General features: G+C 41.5%; 1 protein-coding gene across 8 annotated transcripts in view; it reads left to right on the plus strand.

Annotated features, from left to right (window-relative positions):
* Positions 1 to 1,456: 1,456 nt before the first annotated feature.
* Positions 1,457 to 26,382, plus strand: part of LRCH3 (leucine rich repeats and calponin homology domain containing 3) — a 100,555-nt gene continuing 75,629 nt past the window's right edge. For 7 of the 8 annotated variants that reach the window (XM_037909408.1, XM_037909409.1, XM_037909410.1 and 4 more), the window contains exon 1: positions 1,585 to 1,927. In XM_037909408.1, the coding sequence (XP_037765336.1) occupies positions 1,600 to 1,927 (328 nt within the window). In that variant the 5' untranslated portion in view covers positions 1,585 to 1,599. Of the gene's footprint in view, positions 1,928 to 26,382 lie in introns of all 8 variants that reach the window. The other variant, XM_043522197.1, reaches the window with a different exon arrangement.

The raw sequence follows: 26,382 nt of genomic DNA on the forward strand, positions 1-26,382 counted from the left end.
GTAGAAGCAGGCTGGGAGGATGTGGTGACATCCTGGGAGGATGTGGTTGAGTAACCTAATCCAATGCCTTTGCCTCACCTGAACTGCCTTCCCCCCTTATTTTTTTAAAGCTTGTGGACCAAATATCATTAGATCAGTGGAAGAAGTTACTTGCAGATACCTATAGGTGCTAAACAAGTATGTGTTGAAACTTATCCTCCGGTGTTTCTTTTTGAAGGGCTAGAATGACTGTGAACATTGGATTTGAACATTGATAGAGCAAAGGTTTAGGATTTGCATCAAACTAACCTAACACCTGTTGCTTTTCTGTGTTAAAACCTGGGCAGAAATCTTTGCCTGTGAATAAAGGGATATGTAATCACTTCTCCAGTACAGAGTTGCATTAAATTTGTAATTCCAAAAATAACTGCAGCCATATAAGGACAGTGAGTTTTGTAGTGTTTGGGAGTTAACGTGCCAGAGGCAAAGAATCTTATAGCAAAATCCCTGCTCCTGATCCATAGCCTGAGAGAGCAGCCTAGTGCAAAACCTAGGGTCTCAGAGATTGCATGTTCATATCTAAGAACTGTAGAAGACCTGCAGGTGCATATTGGCATAAAAACACTAGGACACAATCTCAACTATTGTAAACCAGCAGAGCTCTGCTCGTTCCAGTGGAGCTGTACCTGTTTATACTTGAGAATCTAGCCCACGACTCAGAAATACTTTCTGTGGCCTAAATCTATATGAAACCTCATTGTTAAATCAATGTATTCTCAGGACATCTCTACGCTATGGACGTTACAGCTGCAGCTATGCTAGTATAGCACCCTTGTGAAAAGGCTTTCTAGAGTGATGGAACAACCCTTTCCATTTATGTAGGTAACCCCTTCTGCAAAGGGCAGCAGCTAGGTTACTGGAGTAATTCTTTTCATGTCTCAGCAATGTAGCTAGGTTAATCTAAATGTGAAGTGTAGACCAGCCCTGAATCAAAATGGGTGAGTATGTCTGTTTTTATGACTAGAGAACTGCACCGCCAACACCGCTCCTGGCTTAAGGCATAAGCTCTATAGGTTTTATGTCTAGGACCCCAACGCTGGGGGTCAGGAGTGCCTGTTGGCACCTCAGTTTGAAAGAAAAGCTTTAAACCTCTCTGCTTTGGTTACTTTTGCTTAGCTATGCTGTATGCAGCCACCGTGGCCTCATAGCTGGGAGAGGGGTGAAGTGTCCTCTTCTGTGTCTCACTGAATGGTTAACTGCAGGGCCTGTCTGCTTAGGGCCCTCTGCAGCACCGGTCTGAGGGAGGCCTCCACCTTGAGGAGACAGAAGAGTGCAGTGGACCAGGCCTGCTCAGACAGCTGCACCCTGGCTGCTCGGCCCCCCCCAGGTTCCATGCCTGAGGGGGCAGACAGAGGGTCCCTAGGGTGTCTCTCAGGGAGGAGGAAGGACGGGATCCTCGGCCACTCGCGGGGGGGGAGCCTACCCGGGCCCTAGGAGCCTACCCGGGCCGAGAGAGCGCCTGACCGATCCGCCGGCCAGCGCAGAGGCTTGATGCAACCGCGCATGCTCTCTTCATGCTGTCAGTCCCGGTGTAGTGGATTCCGCCCTCGCCCGGCGAGCATGCGCGCTCGTTTCCACTGCCCCGGGCTCTGCGTCTGCGCACTGCCCAGCGGAGCCGGAGCTCTGTGGCGGCGGCGGCGGCTGGGGGAAATGGCGGCCGTGGTGCTGGTGTCGGTGGAGAGCAGCTCGGGGGTGGTACCGGGCGGGAGCCCGGCTGCGTGTGGGGCTCCCGCGGGTCCCTGTGGGCCGGGTTCGTGGAGCCGGGCCCTGGACCGGGCCCTGGAGGAGGCGGCGGTGAGCGGGTCGCTGAGCCTGAGCGGCAGGAAGCTGCGGGACTATCCGCGGGGCAGCGCCGCCAACCACGACCTGAGCGACACCACGCAGGCCGGTGAGCGCGGGGCCGGGGCCGGGGCCGGGGCGCCGCTGGGTGAGGGACCGTAACTGCCATCTTCCGCGCGCCACACCCCCGCCCCGCCCTGCCCCCAGCGCCGCCCGGGCGGGGCACGCGAGCCAGGGCTGCTCGCCCAGCCGCCGGGTCAGTGCGGGGAGCCCGGGGCGCGGGCTGGGCTGGGCTCTGGAGCAGGGGCGCGGCCCGCTCCGGAGTCGCTTCGGAGTAGATGAGCTGCCTTGCCGACTCCAGCCCTTGCGCCGCTCTCCCGCCCCCCCGGCCTGACTCTACGCCCTCGAGAGGCAGGATGGGGGCGAGTTGGCTTGGAGGAGTCACGAGTATCTTGCCAGCCCGATGAGCTGTCAGGCTCGCCAGGGCTGTTCGGCTTGCTTTTATGTGTCAAGGCGTTGATGTCCCTTTTTAATTGGCTAGACTTAAATTTTTTTTTTATTAAAGCTAATGTTAAAATTATATAACATGCCGATTAAGGAAATCGTGTCTGAACTAAAGTAGCAACAGGTCCTCCGAGCCCCACTGCTGAGTAATGTGGTTTTATAATCTCACGTTGCTTTAAAAAGAAAAAAAACAACTTTTTTCTCTGGCTGTGGGAAAGCTTCACACTGACAAGTGAAACTGACTACACTGTCAAATGTGTTAAGTGAAGCACCTGTAAAAATCCTTTTTGCTCTGTTCTCTTTCAGTTACAATAATCTTAGATGGAAAAGGAGTACTTGTGGCACTTTAGAGACTAACCAGTTTATTTGAGCATAAGCTTTCGTGAGCTACAGCTCACTTCATCGGATGAAGTGAGCTGTAGCTCACGAAAGCTTATGCTCAAATAAATTGGTTAGTCTCTAAGGTGCCACAAGTACTCCTTTTCCTTTTGCGAATACAGACTAACACGGCTGTTACTCTGAAACCAATAATCTTAGATGTTACTTGTAGCCAGAGGCAAAACCTTTTCAGACAAAAATGTTTGTCTTTTACATGTCTTTTTTGGATAAAATAATGAAAATATTGGATGGGAAAGGGATATCAAGGAATATTATGTAAGGAATGCTTATGAAGTTATTACCTGGAATGTAGAACTTGTGTTTTATTAAAGCATTGTACAGGGGGAATTTTCCCTACATTTATTTTACTGTCTGGTAGTATAAACAATATCTCAGCTAATCTTGGAAGGCTTCAGCCATGCTATTAGCCTTCAACTTCAGTTTCTTTTATGTATTCATTTTTGTTCATTGTTGATATTTGAGCTAATCTCTTCCTCGTTTCTCTGTAAAATTAGTTTGTGGTGCCTTGGTTCCAAGGACATTAGCTAAAAATAAACTGTACTGTGTTTTATTTTAAATAACTTTCAAATCTATCAAGTACATTCACAAGTGTATTGGCTGTGTTGACAGGGTGTTAGTTTATTTAAATCTTTCCAAGTGGTTCTTTACATGGTTTAACTTTATAGTCTGTATGACATATCGTATTGGGGAAAAATAATTAAGGATAATTACAAATAGTAATAAAAAAGCCATACTGTTCAGGAAAAATCTGGCTTGTTTATTTAATATACCTCAATGGACAGATAAAATGTTCCTTATTATGGTATGAATAAAACAATCTTGTACGGAAGAGTATGTAAATATAATCAGAGAATGAATGCTCAGTTGTCTAGTATGTATGTATAAATGCGACTAATGAATAAGGTTGAAAAATCTGTTAAGGGGTTGTCCTTTTTATTGTTTAAAATGCTGTTCATTTATTGTACTTTTAAAAACAATTATGGGAATTCTTGTTTCCACAAGTGTTCCCATCTATTGTGATTGATATTTGCATTGTAATTGTTCAAGAACCATAAATGCTAATAAATAGCAGCGCACACCATACACTTCATGCATCGTCATAACAATGAGCAATGAAACTTTCTAAATAGTGAATGGAAAGCTTGTATTTTCCTTTTTCCTGAGTGAAAAACTGTGCTTAAATCTATTTTGGGAAGGCCACTACAGGTGTCTTCTTCCATTTTTGGTGGAACATATTTTATGATGATTCTTTGTTTTGGATGAAGCTTGAATATGGGAGAAAAATATCATACAGCTGTTCCTAACATCTGAATATCAATTGTGCATGCAGTATAAATTTATTTCAATTTCTGTCTTTTCTGTCTCACATCAATTTCTTTTGGGTGGAAAGTTGTACTTAATTCTATGTACAGTCATGTGGAGTCTACTTATATATAGTACTCATAGTTTGCTGGGAGCACCATGTACCTAAAAAAGACAGTTTTGTACCTTGAAGATGTACAGCTAAGGCCCCCAATCCTGAAAAAACTTACACATGTACTTAACTTTAAGTGCTGTTAGTAGTTCCATTAAAATCAGTAAGACTAGACTGCTCACATTGTATAAAGATAAGTACATGTGTATGGGCTTGTCTACGCAAAAGTTTGAGTTTCACTATACTGAAAGAGATAAAAGCAGTAAACCTGCCTCGTGTGGATGCAGTTATACTGGTATAACTTATTACCATATAGGAAGAGGAATAATCTATACCAGTATAAAGCACCATATCGCTATGACTGCATCCACGCTAGGGGGTCGTACTAGTATAACTATATTGGTTTTAAAAAACCGGACCCCTAACTGACATAGTTATACCATACAAAAACTGTGTATATACCAGGCCTAATCTTCATGGGTTCAGTGGCCTTGACTGCAAGATCTGATATGACAAGTGAACCTAAAAAAGAAGTCGGGTCAGTAGGGGGAGTCTTAGGATGTAGAGATTACAGCTATAAGATCAGATTTACTTGGATAGTCAGTGTAAGTCTTGAAATTGGTATTTTTATACTGTAAATGGGAAGAAGTCCTAAAACAAATGTATTTTACTACTGCTATACTTTGTGAAAAGCAAGGTTCTATGAAACCTTGACTCCCTAATTCACTTTTTAAAACCCTGTTGTTTCTCAAGCAATGTTAATCAGAACAGTAGATGCAGTTCGTATAAAACTATGAATTTATTATATTTCCCAATTCTGTACATGGGTTGGGTTAATGTCATAGTGGTTTTATGTTAGTGTAGTAAATGCAGTCATGATTCACACCAAGTTTTGAGCTAAAAAACACCTTGGAAACAGAAGTTAATAAATTTTATTACTGTACCTGCTTTCAAGCAGTTCCAAGATCAGCTATACTCAGGCAGTTAACATTTTATTTCCTAACATCCAAAAGTAAACCACAAATAAATAATGGATGTGATGGCACAATACTACTTTGGTTAAATTTTCTCTCACTGTTTTATGTATTAAACCAATACTTAAGGTAAAGATATTTTGAGACTGCTACCCTACCATATTGTTTGTTTGTTTTGTAACATTTTAATAACTTTTCCAAAAGAGATGTTGTGCTACCACAGAATAAACATGGGTCCCTTACCGGTAGTTTGATAGGTTTTTGGGGAGTAAATTGAAAGCAGATGTTCCTATTTACTTATAAAGAATAAACACTGAAAATTTTTACACTCTGAGATTCTTAATATACTGTGTAAACACAATAACATATTGTCTTTCAGTGATTGTTCAAGAAGTTTTGTCTTACCTTAGAAGTAATTGCAGGTCATGCCCAAACTACATGTGTAATGACACAAGTAATAAGAAATGTCATTGAGTGTATTATGTTACTAATTTGTAAAGCACCATAATTTTGCATGCCATTTTCAAAACATAATTTAGCCCATGTGATTGCAATCTCTGTTCCAGTGTGTCTTTGCAATTTCACTTGCAAACAGTTGACCAGATATCCAGTAACGTTTGTCCAGCGTCAGGGCCACCTTTTAAAATGGTATATCATTAACAGAGTCAGGGGAAATATTTTGGTAATATAAGAAACAGGACTAAAATGTGAGCAAAACATACTTCTATACATTATAAGGTTACATACACTGAGGCGGATTAATGTAATTGGCTTCGTTCTACAGCTGTTCTATAGGGTGTCTTCACAGTAGTTTTATCAGTTGCTGACATTTTAGTTGAGATTATCTAATGAAATATAACATGTCTTGAGAAACTCAGTATGGCTCATGTAGTTAAGAAATGTTGGCAAAAATATTTATTCTTAAAGCCACAAAACCAGTGTCATAACCCTACTAAAATTAAATAATTGTTTTAAATAAAACTCCTTTGAGTTATTATATCATGAATATTCATTTCATAATACTGTTCAGTTCAGATGAGCTCAGATTGGGAGGAAGAAGTGCTGGATCTCTACTCAAACTGTGTTCACAATGCTAGGCTTATGAGGGTATAGCTCACCAAATCCGTTCCCTGACATTGCACAGGCGTGGGCATTGGTGCACCGTAGTCTCTCCTGTTCTCTACTTTTGGCAAATGATAGTTTAGTTTCCTGATGGCTGTAATACTTGAGCCTAATTCAGGCAGAGTGGATTGACTTAAATCAAAGCAATCTGAATCAGTGATTCTAAATCACAATGTGGAAAACCTCAATTTAAATAAACAATTTAAATCAGTGTTTCTGTTTGTATTTCCTTTATTTCCTGAAGAAAGGTGGATTCTCATTGGTTGATGTGACCATTAAAACATGCTGATTTACTACTAAATCAGAGGTCTTCAATCTGTCGGATGCCCCCCCCCCCCCCCCCCCCGGGGGTGTGGAGTAAAGTTCTAGGGGTTGTGGCTGGTGCCAGGACCAGCCCCCACAGGGTGCTGAGAGGGAGTACTGCACAGTTTCGCTTCTAGCCCCTGCTGCTGGCTGTGCGCTGGGGGATCTGCTCCCTGCCAGCCCAGGATCCCGGCTGCGGCTGCAGGCCTCAGCCCCGTGGCTGAGGGTCCGCTCCCAGCTGTGGCCCCAGCCTCAGCCCCCTTATCCTGGTCCGCGTCTCCCCCCCCCTGGAGCCATGGCCCCATTCCCAGCTCCATAAGTGGGGGCGCAAGATAAAAAGTTTGGGGACCATTGTATTAAATAGATTCTTTACACTAGATTTGGTGTTATCTTTTTGTTACCTTGGAGAATTCACTGTAACTATATACATTTATTTAAGCTATTATATAGCTTAATATTTTCAGATTTATTAATTGTATGTTTTTTAGTGTGTTAGAAAATGGTGAATGATACAGTGCTTATTTACTAGATACTTAACTTTTTGCTAATGTTTTGTGTTAAACTGCATTAGGATGGTAACTGGAATTTAATTAAACACACAAAACATCACACAAAATTAATTTTTATTAAACTAAACAAGTCCTACATGAGCTATTGTGCCATATTTATGAATATTGAACTTAAACGTTAGATTTACCCCCCCCCCAATTCTTTCTTTATATAGAAAAGCAGCCTTTACCTCATAGTTTTTGATAAAGGCTCAAGCATTCAGCATATTTATTTTGTTGTTTATACGTTTTAAGCTGATATAGTATAGGTGTAGGCCTTAACATATTTTGTATTAAATTCAGATTTCATTTTAAATATGTTTATTTTTAAAAAGAAAAATTTCTTATTTCAATAACAAAATTAAAAAAACTGAACAAATTCTGTTTGCTTTTAAATTTTTTTCCAGTAACAAACATTGTTTTTTATCCACCCTGAATCCCGGTTATTGGGCTCAACCTAGGGGTAACAGGGTGGGTTTTAGTGAACTCTGGTGTGCAGGAGGTCAGACTGGATGATTTGATGGTCCCTTCTGGCCTTATACCATATAACTCTTTAAAATCCAAATATCTAGATGTTTCTGCTAAAATGAAATAGTTTACAATATTAACAATTTGAATTGTCTTCATTAGGCTCCCTAATTAGCAATCCATTTGATGAAAGTAGTTCAGACTCTTGGGACCAAACGCATCCACCCATCCCCAGCAAAACCTGAACACTGCTTTGTTCAGAGGTTCTAAGAGTGGTTGGGGGAGAGAAGAGATGAGGAAGAAGCCTACTTCTTCACCCAAACCTAGCAGTTTAGCAACAATGGCTGCATAGCCTTTGGACAAGACTCTAGCTACTTCAATATGGTCACATGGGGATCTGATCTCCAGTTGCTATCAGCAGGGTCTCTAATTGTGCAAAGCGCTTGCTCCCCAGTCTTTGCTTTCTGTGATGCTTCCAATTTCTGCTGCCCTGGATAATGTCTGAACTCCAGACATGACTGCTGGATCCTTGGTCTTGGCTAACAGAAATAACCCAGGATAATGTTTCAGTAACGTCGGCTTAGTTCTCTTAATTTCTCCTTTTTTACACTAAGTGGTATGTGAAGAGAAAAGTGAAATGTGAGGTTTGAATGTACACTGGCACATTTATTTAATGAACCCTGATCATATTACTGTTTACTAGAGAGTTGAGCTTTGCGTTACTGGTCTAAACTCTTTGAGGCAGAGGCAATCTTTTGTGTGTGTTTGTACAGCGGCTAGCACAATGGGGTCCTGATCTCTGCCTGGGCCTCCTAGGCACTATTGCAATACAATAATAAATAATAATAGTCTCACTTCTGTATATTGTTAAACTGACCTTTTAAAAAAATCTAGTCTTCTAATAAACTCCTCTCCATTTCCCAGTTATATTTGATTCTAGGCTGTCCTTTAAGATTTCGTACCACTATGTATCAAAGCTGGTTTTTCATGATCAAGTACTTGCTATCTACAGGCATGCTATAGATACATTACTGGAAGTAATGGGACAACCATGTTGGGGGGAAAAAGGTTGGGGGTAGTAAAACTGGTATGAGAATGCTTTAGTCCTCCTGGCATGTTGAGTGGGATATCAAGAGGATAGGAAAAAATTGTGTGGATGTTCTTATGGTGATCAGACATCCCAATATTATTAGGACTGTCTCGAAATTAGGGACTTTGTCTTATATAGGCACCTATTACCCCTCCCCAACCTGTCCTGATTTTTCACACTTGCAGTCTGGTCACCCTTGATGTTCCCCTCATTCTATTTCCAACACCCTTTCCTCTTCGATTGAACTTATGCTTGAAGGCAGCAAATTTATGTTAGTTACGCGTTGAATATTTACATTATTTTGTAACCATTTACAGTTAATCTCTTGTAAGTTTCTTCATCAGCACATTGTTTTACAGTTTGTATGCTCTAGGTTTTGGGCCAATGAGACTTTAAATGGAAAAGCTTTTCTTTGAACTGAGTTGAATTCAGTGGCATTCTACTGATGACAGACTTGGCTCCCATGTGCTCCCATTTAGCAAAATAAATTATTTTAAGCAAGTAATTTTAAACTGATGGTTTAGCTCTGGACTGAAGCTGACATAATTGGTTTCTTCAATAACAGAAACAGCAGTAAAGAATTAGAGGTGTGTGGCAAACTTTACAAATTATATTGAATGTGCTAAAAATAACAGAATGTGATGTGATAGTTTACAGGGTGTAACTCTATTCAGGGGTTCTTCTCTTTAATAATTAATCATGCTGGAATTTCATGCTTTATGATATCAGCCAAACCACCTGAATTTGTAGTTATGTATTTACTTGAAGATTATGGGCTGTGCAGTATACTTTCTCCTTGAACCATTGGTGTTCATTATCGACATTCATGCTATAAATGAGTCTTAGGGGTTTACAGTTTGGTTATGTGGGCTAAAAATTGAGTTAAAATATTTCTTTAGATCTCTAAATTATAGGTATTTAGAGAAGCCATTTAGTGGTATCATACAGTGTTCTTTTTTATAAAATAGCTTTGCATAGTGTCGACAAGTGTGTTTTTTTTAATATATCCTTGTGGAAGTGGGGAAAGAGCACCCTGCTTCCACTCTGAAACAACTTTTTTTCCCTTCATGCCATCATCTTCCCTTTTACCTTCAGAGGCTGGGGGTGTCTTTAAGGAGAGAGAATTATGATCCTTCACCAATCAGCAGTGTTACTGTTATGTAACTTAAAGCATTTACTCCTCATCTCACATAGGATAAAAGCATTGACCATGTAATGCTCCCAAAACTTGCCTGCTTTAATGGGAAATGAGCTCCTCTTAGTTTTTGCAGAAAAGATATTGGGTTGTTGAGATTATAAAGTCAAGCATTCAGACTTAAGGAAATGCCAGAATTAAGGTTGCCTGTGCAACCTTTAATTCATATCCCTTGTGCATATGCGTTATGATATGGTCTTTAATTACATGATCTCATACTGTTTTTTGCACAAGATTCCTGTCTTATTCAGTGTATGGGAAGACAGTCCTTAATTAACAAGCAGCTATTCAATATTTTATCTTCACCTCATGTTCAGTGTGTGGCTGTAGACTTTATTTACTGCATGGTATTCAAACCCTGCGCTGAAAACAGAATTATTCGTTTCCTTGTCAGCTTTTCTGTGGCACTCATCACTATAGTGAGTGCTTCATAAACATTAATTTATTCCAAGCTGTGAGATGCTGAGGGTATTATTCACATTTTACAGCTGGGGAGCTGAAGCACAGAAAGATTACGGTCAAATGTGTTTACTGATTTTGAGTGCCCAATCTGAGATGCCTAGGACCTGATTTGCAGAATATGTAGAATTAAATAGCACTTAATATGTCAAAGCCCAGCTCTGAGTGCTCAGCACTTCTGCAGATATGACCCTCGGATATCAAGTGAGGCACCCCGAAAATGGGCATCACATAGTTGGTGAATACCTGTGAAAAGGTTGGTTTAAGTGACTTACCAAGCATCACATAGAAATTCTGTGGCAGAGGCAGGGGTAGAATCCAGTTTCTCAGGGCAACATTCAACTGCTTTGACCATGAGACCATCCTTTCTCTACCTGTAATCCCCAGCCGTATTCACTGCACACCTTCCAACTTCTGCAACAAATGAGCCAGGTGTGTTACAGACAGCAGCCTACTTCACTATATAACCCTGATTCATCCCCAGAGCAGATTTGCATATTGAACAATGAAGAGAAAATACAGTATTGAATAGCTGCTCATTAATTGAACACCATCCATCCTGTGTACTGAATGAGGCAAGGGTCCTCTGGGGGAAAATAGTATGTGACCATGTAATTAAGACTTTATCATAATGCCCATGCACAAAGGGGGGCTGCATTAACGTTGCACAGACCTTTCTGCCTGTCTTCTGCTCCATCCCCTGCATTCTGTCCTTGTTCCAGTCCTGTCTTTTCCCCACTCCTGCTTCCTTGTCACAGTTCCGTTCCCCTTGCTTATCCAGTCCCAGTCCTTAGGCTTCTCATACCAGTCTCAGTTTACTTGCCCAGTCAATCTTAGTCTCCCTGCAGAGTCCCAGTCTGCCATCCTCCCAGTGTTGTCTCTCTCCCCCTCCTCCCATACAGACTAGTTCTCCTCTCCTGGCTGTTCATCTGATTTGTCTGCCCCTGCCCCTCTGGCCTCCAATTTTCTGTCCACCCCCCAATTTTATCAAGTCTATAACCCACATTTGAATGCACTTATGCAGGTGGGGGGGGGGTAGATTTCACCAAAATTACTTCCTGCTGAGTATTTTGGAAAACACGTGGCTTCCCAACCCGTAAATGCAAAATATATTTCCAATAAATCGAGGCACAAGGGTTGCCAAATCAGTACTCCAGAGGGCTGTAAGAAAGCCTGCAGTGTTTTAGATTCATAGGAATTACTGGCAGATGTTTCATATCATCTCTTTGATTTTTGGTGTCTGAACATAAAATGTCCTAGTTAAAGACAATTTAATTTACCTCTAGTTCTGTAAAGATAAATATTACTGGTTCATTGGCGTGTTATTAGAGTGAAGTTGGTCTTTCATGAAAACTAGAGGTTAATGACATCTGACACTTCTGATTTTTTTTTAAATACTGTAAAAGAACATGTTATAGCAGTTCTTTTCTTACCTCACACAATTCCAGAAATCCTGGACTTTGCTTTGTATGTTTCAGTATGTGGTAGGGAGGGAGGGAAATTAAGTAAATATAATATTTTTACCTTATCATGCTGTTATAATCTGTGAATGATTTTCCTATGTAGTAAAACCCTATTGTCTGGGGAAAGGTCATCTTTTTGTTTATATTCAGAAGTAATACTGTTGCTTTGAGAGTTGCCTCAGTAATCCTCACTTGTGGGAGCTGTGCACTTGACTTTAAAGTGGGAATCTGCAAAAGTAATAAACTCAAACCACGGTAGCTGGTGGGTACCTTTATTTTCTTGGAGTGAGAACTCGTTAAAGCCATCAGAAATTATGCAAAATAACACTGGTTTATACCTCAGAAATGGATCCTTATGTTATTGGCAAGAAAATATTGAGATTTTTATTTTTGTAAATAGTTTGCTTTTCATTTAGTATGGTTGTTGTACCTGATCATGATGTCACGGCATCTCGTATATTCTCTTGTGGCTGTATAGTCTGATCTGCCAGGAGCAAGGTCATGAACAGATGTCACACAGGAATGCGTGGACTTCCCTTGAAGACTCTGAATGATGCTTGGCCTTTTTACAGTCAGTTTTTTGCATCAGTCTTTCTCAAATTGCTTACAACCTTTATTGATAGTTGCTCTTCATTCAGATCCATCCTTGACTGTGCCTTCAAAGTTATCAATATTTGTGCTGCACAAGTTGAGAGTCTGCTTATTGCTGTATTTAAAGCATTTATGTTGACCACCTTTCGTGCACTTTCAGAGTTTCAGTTCTCCATAGAGGACATATTTTGGGAGCCTGTCATCACCTGTTCTGATAACATGACCGGTCCATCTAAACTGAGCTTTGATAACCGTTGCCTCAGTGCTGTGTGTGTTGCTCGTTCAAATTCTCAACAGTCAACATATTAAAAGGTGAAACAAATTGCATGATTATAAAGAAATTTGGTAGATTTTTTTTTAAACCAGATAATTAATTTTTGGGTGGTGATGGGACAAGTGGAAACTTAACCCTGCTTAATCCATTATTATTATTTACCAGGACTATTGAATTTCTTCTAGTCGAGTCTTAGGTCTTTATATTTAGATTGCCAATTCATGTAATGTGTGAGTAACTGAGCACAATAATTTGAGTACCAGTTAGTTGCTTTCTATTGTAATTGTTGCAAGCTCAGCTATGGGGTAAATATTTCTGCAGATGAAAGGCCCAAAACTGAATGTGCTGATCTGCCACACAATATCTGCTTCTTCTTTTTACTTTTCTGGCTGTTCAAGGGGCAGGTGAACTTGTGCTGAGCATAGTGAAAAATTTATTCTGGACCCCATCTATGCTAAACTAGTGGGCTGGCAGATTGAGACATTTATATGTTGGACAGTATCCAAGCATAATATATTGTAGGGCTCTGTTCTGCTGCTGTACAAATCCTGTTCCATTTTTCAGTGACACTTGTGTATGAGAGAATCATCATGGTTATGACAGGTTTCAGGGTAACAGCCGTGTTAGTCTGTATTCGCAAAAAGAAAAGGAGTACTTGTGGCACCTTAGAGACTAACCAATTTATTTGAGCATAAGCTTTCGTGAGCTACAGCTCACTTCATCGAATGCATACTGTGGAAAATACAGAAGATGTTTTTATACACACAGACCATGAAAAAATGGGTGTTTATCACTACAAAAGGTTTTCTCTCCCCCCACCCCACTCTCCTGCTGGTAATAGCTTATCTAAAATGATCACTCTCCTTACAATGTATATGATAATCAAGGTGGACCATTTCCAGCACAAATCTGGATTACCAGCTGTTACCAGCAGGAGAGTGGGGTGGGGGGAGAGAAAACCTTTTGTAGTGATAAACACCCATTTTTCATGGTCTGTGTGTATAAAAACATCTTCTGTATTTTCCACAGTATGCATCCGATGAAGTGAGCTGTAGCTCACGAAAGCTTATGCTCAAATAAATTGGTTAGTCTCTAGGGTGCCACAAGTACTCCTTATCATGGTTATGATTACAAATGGTGTGGGAAGAAGGAAGGTTTAGACTACCTTAATTATCGTATACTGATGCGTAAATTTGCTAGTTCTTCAATGAGAGTGGGAAAAATCTTTCAATGTAGAATGAGCAACTTAGGCTTACCATGTTAATCTTGGTTTTCCTTAATATCACTACTAATTATAAAACCATTTTGTGCTGCAGGGGTTTGCCGCCTTAGAGTTTATTGCCTCCTGTTTGATTTTTTCACTGACATCCTAATCCTGAGATTGATATCAGTTATTTCTCTAATGGCAAACTGATGTTATGAGCACAGGATTATTCGCTAAACAACCGAGGAGAAAGCAAGCAGCGCTGAGAAATACAAAGATGATGATATAACAATAGAGAGCACAGAAATACTTATTCAGTACATTTTTAATGAAAATATTTATTGTCAGTAAGTGGTGTGAAACATCTATAACGGGTGGACAACCTGTGGCTCCGGAGCCACATGCGGCTCTTCAGAAGTTAATATGTGGCTCCTTGTATAGGCACCAACTCTGGGGTTGGAGCTACAGGTACCAACTTTCCAGTGTGCTAGGGGGTGCTCACTGCTCAATCCCTGGCTCTGCCACAGGCCCTGTCCCCACTCCACCCCTTCCCATCCCATCCCCTCCCCGAGCCTGCCCCGAGCCTCCTGCACACCAAGAAACAGCTAATCAGGAGGTGCGGGGAGGGAGGGGGAGGTGCTGGTCCGTGGGGCTGCCAGTGGGTGGGAGGTGCTGGGATGGGGTGGAGCTGATGGAGGCCTGCTGATGTATTACTCTGGCTCTTTGGCAATGTACATTGGTAAATTCTGGCTCCTTCTCAGGCTCAGGTTGGCCACCACTGATCTGTATCCTCCAACCCCTCCACGCACACAAAATGGCGCATATGGGTCTGCCTTTTGAAGTTTCTGTTCTCCTTGAGGATACTGTTTTTGATTAAACATGAGTTTGCTGAGCTCCATTTTCAGTAAAAGGTGCCGTCATGTCATTTATCATAGGACTGCATTAAACTACAAGCTTCATACAATGATTAAAGCCACATCTGTTTTACATCTGGTTTTGGTATGTTCTTGCAATTGTTGTGAAACATTTTTCCAAAGATTTTTGTGTTGAAGGTAGACTCTCTCAATTTATTTTTAACTCCACTCATACATATTGTCAAACTACATCTATACATTGTACAAAAATGGTTTGAAAGAAGATGCAGAGAATTTTGGTTACACTTTGTCAGTGTTTGAATACTAAGTAATTCTGTTTGAGTTCTGGTTGAAAATGTTAGGATCTTTCTATTCTCTCTTTTTAGATCAGGGTTAAGAAACACAATTCTGGTTTGGAATATCAGATTCTTGAATCTATATTTTCATACAGATTTTCAAATCTGTAGAATTAGAGGTGGATTAGATTGTCTATTGGTTTGATTCAGTATGGCAGTTGCTCTGTTCCTATAAAGTCAAAAGGCTTTTCCCCCTTTAATAGTTTCCTGTTTAATAATATATCAGTTTGCTTTGATAACTCATTTATAATACTCAAAGATATGGTTTTGAGAGTCACATGACATACACAGAGTAGCGCCAAAATTTTTATATCTGTATTGGGTTTGGCTTTTTGTATTTTGACAGAATTAAAAGTATAGCACTGGGGAAAAGGTTATTAGCAGAGGCCCGAAGTATAATAGATTGTTGAAGCACATCTGCATTTCAGTGGTTTTGAGAACTCTGTGGCTGATTGTGATATGGTATAATATATTTTTTTTTAAAATTTACTTGCCCTATACCTTTTTCATTTTTAAAAATCTGGTTTACTCCATCTTGTTATAATTCTATTTTCATATGCCTTGCAAGTTGAAGCATGTATATGGTGACCATAATGAAAAGTCTGTTATGAATGCTGTAATCTAGTTTTATCCTGGGTTTGCATCTTGTAGGTTCGTTTAAGGGTATAATTTTGTGGCCACATACGCCTCCACACAATGTGTTTTCTAAAAACTCAGTATTTCAGAATTTGAAAATAGTGTTGGAAGTAGTACATTGTAGGTAATCCTGCTTTAATGCTCTTCTCACTCTGTTCACATTTAGTGTTGTCTTTACTTGATGTGAGGTCATCTGTCAGTTCATCGATTTCGTATAGGCCCAAGTGCAATAATAGTAATGAAATAAATAATTAGAAATAGCTGTTCTTGCCAAAAGCTTTATTCCCTGTGAAGTTAAAATGCTCTGTATGTTTTTCTATAGTTTAAATTGCTTTTCTGTACCATTTTATATTGCTCAGAGGAAAGAAAAGAATTGTGTTTTGGGCTATTAATTAGTTAATATTTGTACAGGACTTTGAAGTTGTAAAGTGCGGTATAAGTGCTAAATTGTTTTGAATACCTTCTAGTGCAGGATTTGAGTATGAATGAAATACTATGGCTATGCACTAGTATGTAACTGTCAGTGTTCCTTCCCCACTATGAACTCTGGGGTACAGATGTGGGGACCCACATGAAGGACCCCCCTAAGCTTATTCTTACCAGCTTAGGTTAAAACTTCCTCAAGGACAGATTCCCTTTCTTGCCTTGGGATTGCTGCCACCACCAAGTGATTTAACAAACAATCAGGGAAAGGACCACTTGGAGTCCTATTCCCCCACGCCTACACTCCCTTTCCTGGGGAAGGCTTGAGCATATATCCTCACCATTTGGTTGCAAAGGGACTACAGACCCAAACCCCTGGGTCTTAGAACAATGGAAAAATCAGTCAGGTTCTTAAAAAGAAGGATTTTATTTAAAGAGAAAAAGGTAAAAGAATCATATCTGTAAACTTAGGCTGTTAGTTAACCTTACAGAGTAGCAGAAAATTCAAAGAGCACAGAGGAACCCCCTCTAGCGTTAGTTTCAAAGTTACAACAAAACAGGGATAAAACCTTCCTCTAGCAAAGGGAAAATTCACAAGTTGAGAAAACAAAGGTAAACTAATACGCCTTGCCTGACTGTTACTTACAAGTTTGAAATATGAGAGACTTGTTCGGAAAGATTTGGAGAACATGGATTGATGTCCAGTCCCTCTTCGTCCCAAGAGCGAACGGCCCACAGAAAAAAATAAACAACCCCCAACACAAAGCCTCTTCTCCTCTTCTTCCTCCTCCCTCCCCCAGATTTGAAAGTATCTTTGGTCCCTATTGGTTCCTTTGATCAGGTGCCAACCAGGTTACTTGAGCTTCTTAACTCCTTACAGGTAAGGAGGAATTTTAGGCTACCCCTATGGTTATAACTTTTAAAACATGTTATGTTTTTTTTTTACAAATATAATTTAAAATGGGGCACCTTGGTTTACCTGTTAAATTTTAGCTAATACAGTGTAATTTATATGCGTTTGCTCTGAAGTGCTACTCTAGAAAAGTGGATTAGCTACCATTTAAAAAAAAAATCAGTAGAATATTTCTGCTAATATGACACACAACTTCCAATTAGTTTTAAAAAGATAGTTTCATGTACTATAACTGCCTTGAATCTTGATGCCAAATTTTGTTGTTTTTACAGTTGTATTTTCCTATTTTTGAAACATGTTTCTTCTCTTCTGTTAACGTGTAAAACAAGAATGGAAATTACAAACTGACTAACTTAAACTATACAAGGAAAATAGGGAAACTGACCAAACACAGGTGCTGCTGTCAGGTGTGCAAAGTTAAATGGAAAACATTCTTATTTCAGTTTTAGTAAGATAGATGTTACATCTAACAGTAGTTAGATTTTCAGACAGAAGTGTGACTTCTGAGTTGATTAAAACAACAAGGAGTCCAGTGGCACCTTAAAGACTAACAGATTTATTTGGGCATAAGCTTTCTTGGGTAAAAAACCCACTTCTTCAGATGCATGAAATGAACATTTGAATTGACTGTGTCCCTTCAATATACAATTACTTTGTTCAAGCCCTGAATATATTGAACACTTAATAACTGGAGGTGTATATTTTCCAGTGATAGTTATGAAATTTGTGAAAGTGCACCAGATTAGGTCCAGGGACAGTGCCCTGTATAAAGGATGAATCTCCCAGCCCTGTTAGCTCTTGGGAATGGGTAAGATGATGTGATTTTCACCAGGGAGCTTGGGTGCTCCATCTTTTTTATTATCCTCTGGCTAGAGCTCTGGGTGTCTGATTCAATTTAGGCTGAAAGTTAAAAACTTGGCCTGCTCTAGCTACTAAAAAGGAGACTTGTCTTCTCTCCTTTCCCTCCTCTTGCATTCCACTTCCTGCTGCTGCAGGGATGGAGGTAGGGTCTCAATTCTACTCCAGTACCTCTACTCCATAAAATTACTCTGTTTGGTTCTCCCCACATGAATAACTTCAGTGCTTGCTTCTGCAAAGCTTTCCCAAACAGCAGCAGCATGATATTAATGTGGTTCTTGGCAGTTTTCACTGCTGCCTGCAAGGATCTGAATTGCAGTCTGGAAACTGACAAGAGTCAAATTAATTTCACTGTGTTCTTGTTAGGTAAAAGAAGAGGCACTGAGCTACCTGTCTGCCGATTGAGGAAGTCAGCACTACATCATTTTAAAAGCAGTTAATATGTGAACTGTTGTCTTCAACAATAAGAATTAGTAACATTGCTCTCACCCCTTTTTTTAAAGGTTCAGTTGTTGAGAAACTGATAGCTTAAGGCGGCCCCTCTCACTAATCTGAGTATACTGTCAAACTCTGAATATGTCGGTGCACTGGAGATCTTGTGTCTTTCTATTTTTTGTACCACATCAAGAGAGAAAAACAAAAGTTCATATTCAATATCCTTGTAGTCAAAACAAACTGAAATGTCTGAATTTCATCTATTCTCTCTCCCCATTGACTTTTTTTTTCTGGCTGTATAAAGAAATCTTTTACCATTGTATTTCCTGTTTCTACATATCTTCTTCCTTCTCCTCATTTGACTGGCACATCCTGCTTCCTGGCTGCTAATGCTGAGGTGATCTGTGGTCGTGTTTGATAGGTTCAGAGAGAAAGGTGTCTACCTCAAAAGCCAAACAATGATCATACAAAGACATCTAATTACAGGCTTGTATTCTGTAGTTTTGAGTCATACCAGGAAAAATGAATAAAATCACAGGTTTCCTTCTTTTAAAGCTGAATTTTTAAAATTTTGTAGTACAGAAATTAATTTTGCTACTACCGGTAGTACTAGTTTATTAGAACATTTTGGACACTTTTATGTTTGCTACTTCACACAAAACAAGAGTTTGAAGCAACACCACGCATGATGTAATCACATACAATTTTACAGACTAAACAGGGTCAGGGCTGATCAATACTTGGATGGGACACTTCTAAGAACTATCCATGGATTGCAGGAATTGGCTTTTGTGGCTAATGAGGTGGCACTTTTTGTTTGAACCAATGCCTCCATATGATGATGGAGCACAAAGATGCTGGCGGTGTCTTTTCAGGTGTGAGAGGAAAAGAACTTGCACACAACAGTGCCTTTCATTTAAGTGTCTCAAATTGGTTGACAAAGGTGGCCGTTTTAGAGCTGGGGAGATTGACGCACAGGTTGCTTAATGAGATGTCCAGGATTGTGCAGTGAGTCAGTGACAGAACTGGGAATGGTACCTGGGTCTCCAAACTCCCCGTCCTATGCTTTAGTCTCTGGGAGGCTTAAAAATGTACTGGGTATCTTCTAAACCCACAAGCAAATACAAACATTGGGACCCACCTCCCAGGGGCTAGGGCAGGGGCGGGCAAACTCTTTGGCCTGAGGGCCGCATCGGGTTTCGGAAATTGTATGGAGGGCTGGTTAGGGGAGGCTGTGTCGTCCGTCCGTCGTCCCCCCCCCCCCCCCCCCCCCCCCCCCCCCCCCCCCGGCTTCTCGTCCCCTGACCACCCCCCCACCCCTGCCCCATCCAACCCCCCCTGCTCACTGTCCCCTGACCACCCCCAGAACCCCTGCCCCTGACTGCCCCCTGCCGCCCCATGGAACCCCCCCTCTCCTTCCTTACTGCCCCCCCCGGGACCCCTGCCCCATCCAACCCCCCTGTTCCCATCCCTCTGACCTCCCTGACCCCTATGCACCACCACCTCGAACTCTCCTGCCCTCTATCCAACACCCCCGCTCCCTGCCCCCTTACCGTGCTGCGTGGAGCACTGGTGGCTGGCGGCAGGGCTGCACCAGGACAGGCAGCCGCGCCACCCGGCTGGAGCCAGCCACATCACTGTGCAGCACAGAGCACCGGATCAGGCTGGGCTCTGCAGCTGCGCTGCCTCAGGAGCTCGCCGCCCAGAGCATTGCGCTGGCAGTGCAGTGAGCTGTGGCTGCGGTGGAGGGGGGACAACAGGAGAGGGGCCGGAGCCAGGAGCTCAGGGGCCAGGCAGGAGGTCCCGTGGGCCAGATGTGGCCCACAGGCCGTAGTTTGCCCACCTCTGGTCTGGGGCAGTGCTCTGGTGAGAAGCTAAATTCGTTTCCTTCATATTACACACACACACACACACTAAATTGAAACCACATATTGGGTTCTTCTAGCTAGAGCAGGGGTGGGCAAACTATGGCCCGTAGGCCATATCCGGCCCTCCAGCTGGTTTAATCTGGCCCTCGAGCTCCTGCTGGGGAGCGGGGTCTAGGGCTTGCCCTGCTTCTGCGCTCCAGCCAGGGAGCAGGTTTGGAGGCCGCTCCACATGCATGTGCTGAGGCTCCTGGAAGCAGCAGCATGTCCCCCCTCCAGCTCCTACGTTAAGGGTCAGCCAGGGGGTCAGCCAGGGGGCTCTGCGCACTGCCTCTGCCCCAAGTGCCACCCCTGCAACTCCTATTGGCTGGGAACTGCGGCAAATGGGAGCTGCAGAGGCAGCGCCTGTGGACGGGGCAGTGTGCAGAGCCACGTGGCCGCACCTCCACATAGGAGCCGGAGGGGGAGCATACCATTGCTTCCAGGAGCTGCTTGAGGTACGCGCCACCTGGAGCCTGCACCCCTGACCCACTTCTGTCCTCCAACCCCCTGCTCTAGCCCAGAGCCCCCTCCCGCACCCTGAACTCCTCATTTCTGGCCCCACCCCAGAGCCTGCACCCCCAGCCAGAGACCTCAGCCCTGATCCCCCTCCCGTCCTCTGAACCCCTTGGTCCTAGCCTGGAGCACCCTCCTACACCCCAAATCCCTCATCCCCAGCCCCACCCCAGAGCCCGCACCTTCAGCCGGAGCCCTTCCCCCTCTCCCCCCCAGAGCCCCCTCCTGCACCCTGAACTCCTCATTTCTGGCCCCACCCCAGAGCCCGCACCCCCAGCCAGAACCCTCACCCCCTCCTGCATCCCAATCCCAATTTTGTGAGCATTCATGGCCCACCATACAAGTTCCATACCCATATGTGGCTTTCGGGCCAAAAAGTTTGCCCACCGCTGAGCTAGAGGGTGTTTTCTGTTCTTTGCTAGGGTACCAAAGTGAAATTTTCACTTGAGCAGCAAGAGTGAAACAGTTGCCTAGAGTTTTGCTCACCATGAGAGCTTTTCCACTTTGTCCTGGTCAGTGAGAGAGTAAAGATTATTCCTTCAGTGTTTTTGTAAAGCTGACATCTTGACCATTGTTCACAAAGATGTTAAACCCTGATGTTTTGACCCAATTCCAATTCAAGTAATTGCATTCAGCCTACTGAGCACTACCATCCCTGCCATAAATGGAATACAGGGTTCTTCACTTCCTGTACTAAAAGTTTTCTACAGTGTTTCTGTTCACTGTTAAAACAGCTGTTTCTGCTCTGAAAGCAGTTTCAGTTTAGTGGGGATGAAGGGATTCTTGTTTGTAGTTTTGGAATTTATCAGGTGAAATGCACTGGATAAATATTAATCTGTTGTGTTTCTGTTCTTGCTTTAAATTTCATTTTCTGGTGACTCCTTTACAAGTTGTCTTTATTTATTTATTTGCTTTATAGTTTAAGGCTTGTTTGATGTACCTCAGTTAGTAGTCAGACATTATTTTAATAGAAATAGGTTTGTGCTTTTAGTGAGGCTATGTTAGACATCTTTGAATTGATCTAATCCTTTACTTGTGGGAACAAAAGTTCAGTCATATTTCAAGTATAAGTTAAGAATGTCACTCTTCATTTCATATGTCCATTGTTTATGAACAGTTTGGTTCATAAAGCATCTAGTTAAATCTCCTGATTTGCTTAACTTTCCTTACCCTTGTCTGCTTTCTCAGTGTCAGATCTAGTACTTCCACATTTATTTTTAAATTTTGATAACATTAATCTCTTAAAATGTTATGCCGGCATATGTTTACAAATGTTGCCTTCTAAACTCTTGCGTAGTGGTGCAAATCATCTTGAGTACGTTTCCCTTATGCTGCATATGGTCACTGGCTTCTTCTTTACTTCTCAGTACAATTAAAGTTTTTGGAGTTGGTTTAAAACGTGAAATTACCTGGACCTTCACTAACTCAAAGATTACCTCTCTTTCCATGAAGAATTCTGAAAGCTAAGATCAGCAGAGACATTCCTATTAAATCTACTGATTTAAATTCCAGGATAATTGTTCTAGGGTATTTTTTTCATAGCATTTTTGGTGTTAGAACTCACTTCCCTGTTGGTCCACCAGAGCTTGACATTGTTGGCCTCCTCGTCAACCTCCTCCTGGCTCTGGCCAAAGTCTCCATCTATAATACCAGGAGGAGGATGTTGGACCAGGGGGTGCTCTGCAACTGCGGGGCCTATTTCCGTTCCTCCCTAGTTTCACGCATCCGGGCACAGTTCCACTGGGCAGCGTCCACTGGCTCCCTCGACAGCTTTGAGGGGCAGTGGGCGCTGTCTGGGGTTCTCTGCTCGGCGTCCCCATCCGGTATTCTCATTTTGAACCTCTGACCTTCACTCCGATCCCTGTTTTTCATTAGTTGTCCCCCGCAATCAGTTGGTCCCTGGGTCCAGTAGTCCCTCCCGCTAGGCTGGGAGAGGGGCGTTTAGCAGTGGGTGGGCTTGCGCCCACCTACCTCCCAGGTTTTCCATTTTTTTTTTTTTTTGAGATTGTTGGCTATCTGTTTATACAGGTGTCTGTCTGAATGAGGTTTTGGATGGGACTTGAATTATTTGAAAGGTTTTAGAGTAGCAGCCTTATTAGTCTGTATTCGCAAAAAGAAAAGGAGTACTTGTGGCACCGTAGAGACTAACAAATTTATTTGAGCATAAGCTTTCGTGAGCTACAGCTCACTTCATGAGATATGAAGTGAGCTGTAGCTCACGAAAGCTTATGATCAAATAAATTTGTTAGTCTTGTCTCTAAGGTGCCACAAGTACTCCTTGAATTATTTGAGTTGATACTGAATCTAGGATTTTTCTGTTTACTTTGTAGTAAGTTTTTGGTATTAACTCTCAATTTTTAAAGCTGTGTATGGGTTTAGAGGCTTGTACAATGAGCATGTGTTTGATAAATGCCAATATAGCTATCCTTTCCTACTGTCTTTTCACGTCTGTCATGTGACATTTTAGTTAAACGAAGTAAATTTAATAGGTTTTGTTGAATAACTTCTGCTTTGAAATGACAAGTAAAAAACAAAAATTCATCTGGTCTAAATATAAGTTGCTGTCATTGAAGTGATAAGTCTTGTTTAGCCTAAAGTAACTTTTTTGTGGGGGGGAAAAGTTGTTCATTTACTGCACACTTCCTCTCTCTTCTAGCTTAATTCCCTAGCTCACTTGTAAATTGAAACCCTGATTTGTTGCAGCACAGTCTAGTATTTCTCTAACAGTGGACCTCCAATGGGGTGTCAGGTTGCTGAGGATCATTAGTATGTTTTTCTAGAGTCATTATACTGATGTCATATTTTGGAATGCATGAACTAATTCCCCTCCGATTTTCTATTTCAAGAGTGTTACTCTGGGCTTTTGTTTTAAAAAAGTATTTGAAGAATTGTATTTTATTTTACTTCTAATTTGCTTTTATAACGTTAAACTAGAATAGTAGTGAAAACAGTACTCATGAAAGGTACCTGATTGACGGCTATGGAAACCGAAGTCCTTTATCTACAGAGCAAGCAGAGTGTGGACATAGCCCATGTGTCTTTCCTCTCATCACTCCAAGTGTGTCAAAACCTTGACTTCAAGGGAGCATCTTTAGCAATGAGACTAGAGTTCTCATTTTCCTTATTCTTCTATTCCTTGACCTTTTGTGTTGAACCAGTTGTTCTAATTACAGTCATGTTTTTTGTGGCATGGAATCCTAGCTGAAGTGACAGCACCAACCCATTTCACATGGGGCTTCAAACAGCGCCAATGGTAACAATTCTGTTCTGAGCTTGATTTCTCCCAGAGGTGAAATCGGCCTTGAATCATCTGTTCTCCTAAACAAGGATTTTTTTTTAAAGCCCACCATCAGTAATGTTTTAAAAAGGAGATTGTCACTGTTTATAATGAACAGTTAGCAGCATACATCACAATGTTGGATGTTTATGAAAGGATACAGTGGTTCTCAACCTATTTAACATTGTGGGCCACATAAGCAACTCTCTGTGCATTATGTGGGGCTCATTCACACAATATGTATACTACTTGTATGGCCCTGAGGATGTCACATGGGCCACACATGTGTTTTGATTGGGCTGCAGGTTGAGAACCGCTGGGATAGGTGTAAGTCTATTCAGTGTATTATTGAGAATGTAGCAATTATTTTGATTATAGCATTTAAAAAAAATTTAAATTTAAATTTTAAAAATTTAAAATATTCTGTATGAGGACGTGGTACTAAACTTTGGCAGCTGACCCCATAGCCTGTTGATTACTGCATAAATCTGTCCTTTGTGTCCTTTAGAATGAAGGGGACCTTTATTGCTTCCAGAGTCTACATTTATTTGATATGCTTTGGCAATTGCCTTAGTTATATCTCCTCCTCTGGACATGTCTCTGTTTGACACAGGATATTCTTCATACATATCCTATATTGTTAATTTATGTCTCATCATTGAAGTGGCTTGTATTATATAGATGACTTGGCATACTTTCAGCTTTTTCTAGCATTCTGGCAATAATTGTCCTGTTAGAAATGGCAGCATTGTGTATGTAAAGCATAATAGGCTCTATTTGTTAAGAATGATGTCAGCATGTGGGATGGCCTCAAGGAGTCCATTAAAAGAACATAAATAAGCCTTTTGACTGCTAGGTTTTTTTTCCCTCAGTAAAATACCATATTGTTGAAGACATCTGCTAGTGTCTGCAATGGAATGAGACAGATCTGGTGACCGAGTTATGCAGACTGATAAGCAGTATCCTGTAGTGTCATAATTGTGGAGACACCCGGGTAGCAGCCACATAGAGCTGCGTTCTAAAACTGAGCCTGTTTTTTTTGTATAAATACATGGTCCTTTCATGTAAAATTTCACACTTAGTTTTTAGGACCTTTACATTTGCAATGCAGTTCTGGATGGTTTCTCTTCCTAAATTTTAATAGGAAGATTTTGGAATTTGATTCTGGCTGAAACTTTTCCTTGGCAGTCTGACTATCCATTGTCAATTTTAACATCTCCTCAAAAACATATGTATTTACACAAAATGTGCATGTGAAAAGAGCCTGATTTTTGAGCAAACAGCACTCTAACCAGTTTGGTAGAGGTGAAGTGTTACAAAGGGGGAGGGTTAACACCATTGTGGTCTTCAGTGTATTAAGGCTGAATTCAGCCTTAAAACACTGATTTCCTTGTATTAGGGAAATTGCATCTTATATCCTCTAAGAACTGAAATATGTGGAAATGAGTTTTTAAAACCCACAACATCTCAATCATAGGCATATTGGTAGTGATTATGGAGTGACTGCCAAGCCCACCCTGCCCTCATATCATCTTGTGGTCTGGTGCAGAGTCATGGGGGCAGCTGGTCTCTTGAGGTGGGTCTGGGGAAGAGAGGAGCTGTAGGAACACATAGGAAATGATAATGTGGTTGGGGAGATGGGGCGGGGGTCTGGATGACGTGAGGGGGATGCTCGGGATAGAGTGGCCAAGGGAGGGGCAGACATTTAAGAGCAACCCAGGCCCACAGAAGGAGAAGTCAGGAGGAGATCACTGTTTGTCATGTGAGACTTGGAGTGCATCCACTTATTAGTATTCATTCTATAATACCTTAGGTGTACAATGGCTCTGCGCGTATGAATTGGAAAAATAGGTCCCTGCTCCGAGGACTTTGTATTCTAAATAGGCTAGGAAGGGAAAACACGTGCGAGAGAGATGAGGTGGAAAGTATTTGAAGGACAAGGGTTACATTTTAAATGCAGATTTTCATGTCAAGCATTCTAGAATTGAGGTGTTCAAATCTATTTTAGAAAACCTGATAAAAGTTTTTTCGATTCTAAACTAATGCAATTGCAGCAAAACTCTTACCAGCCAAGATGATTTTAATCTCCTTCAAGTTTTTGATGTGATGGTAGTTTAAGGCTAAAAGAAAATTGAATTTTGCAGTAATAGGAACTTCAATCTGGTATTCGTTTCCAAATAATTTACTCCTTGAAATTCTTGGCTAAAATGACATTATTAAATAATTTCCCTCCCACCACCACTTGTTTTTTATATTTTCTTTATGAGAAAGGGGCTAAGCACTTGTCTGCATGCAGAGTTGTACCAATTTAACTTAAGGTGTAATTTTAAATCCATTTCACTAAATGGATCCAAAAAGCTATGGACATACCTCTCATTTTGGTT

The sequence above is a fragment of the Chelonia mydas genome, chromosome 9 (genome assembly GCF_015237465.2).
Source record: "Chelonia mydas isolate rCheMyd1 chromosome 9, rCheMyd1.pri.v2, whole genome shotgun sequence".
Classification (NCBI taxonomy): domain Eukaryota; kingdom Metazoa; phylum Chordata; order Testudines; family Cheloniidae; genus Chelonia; species Chelonia mydas.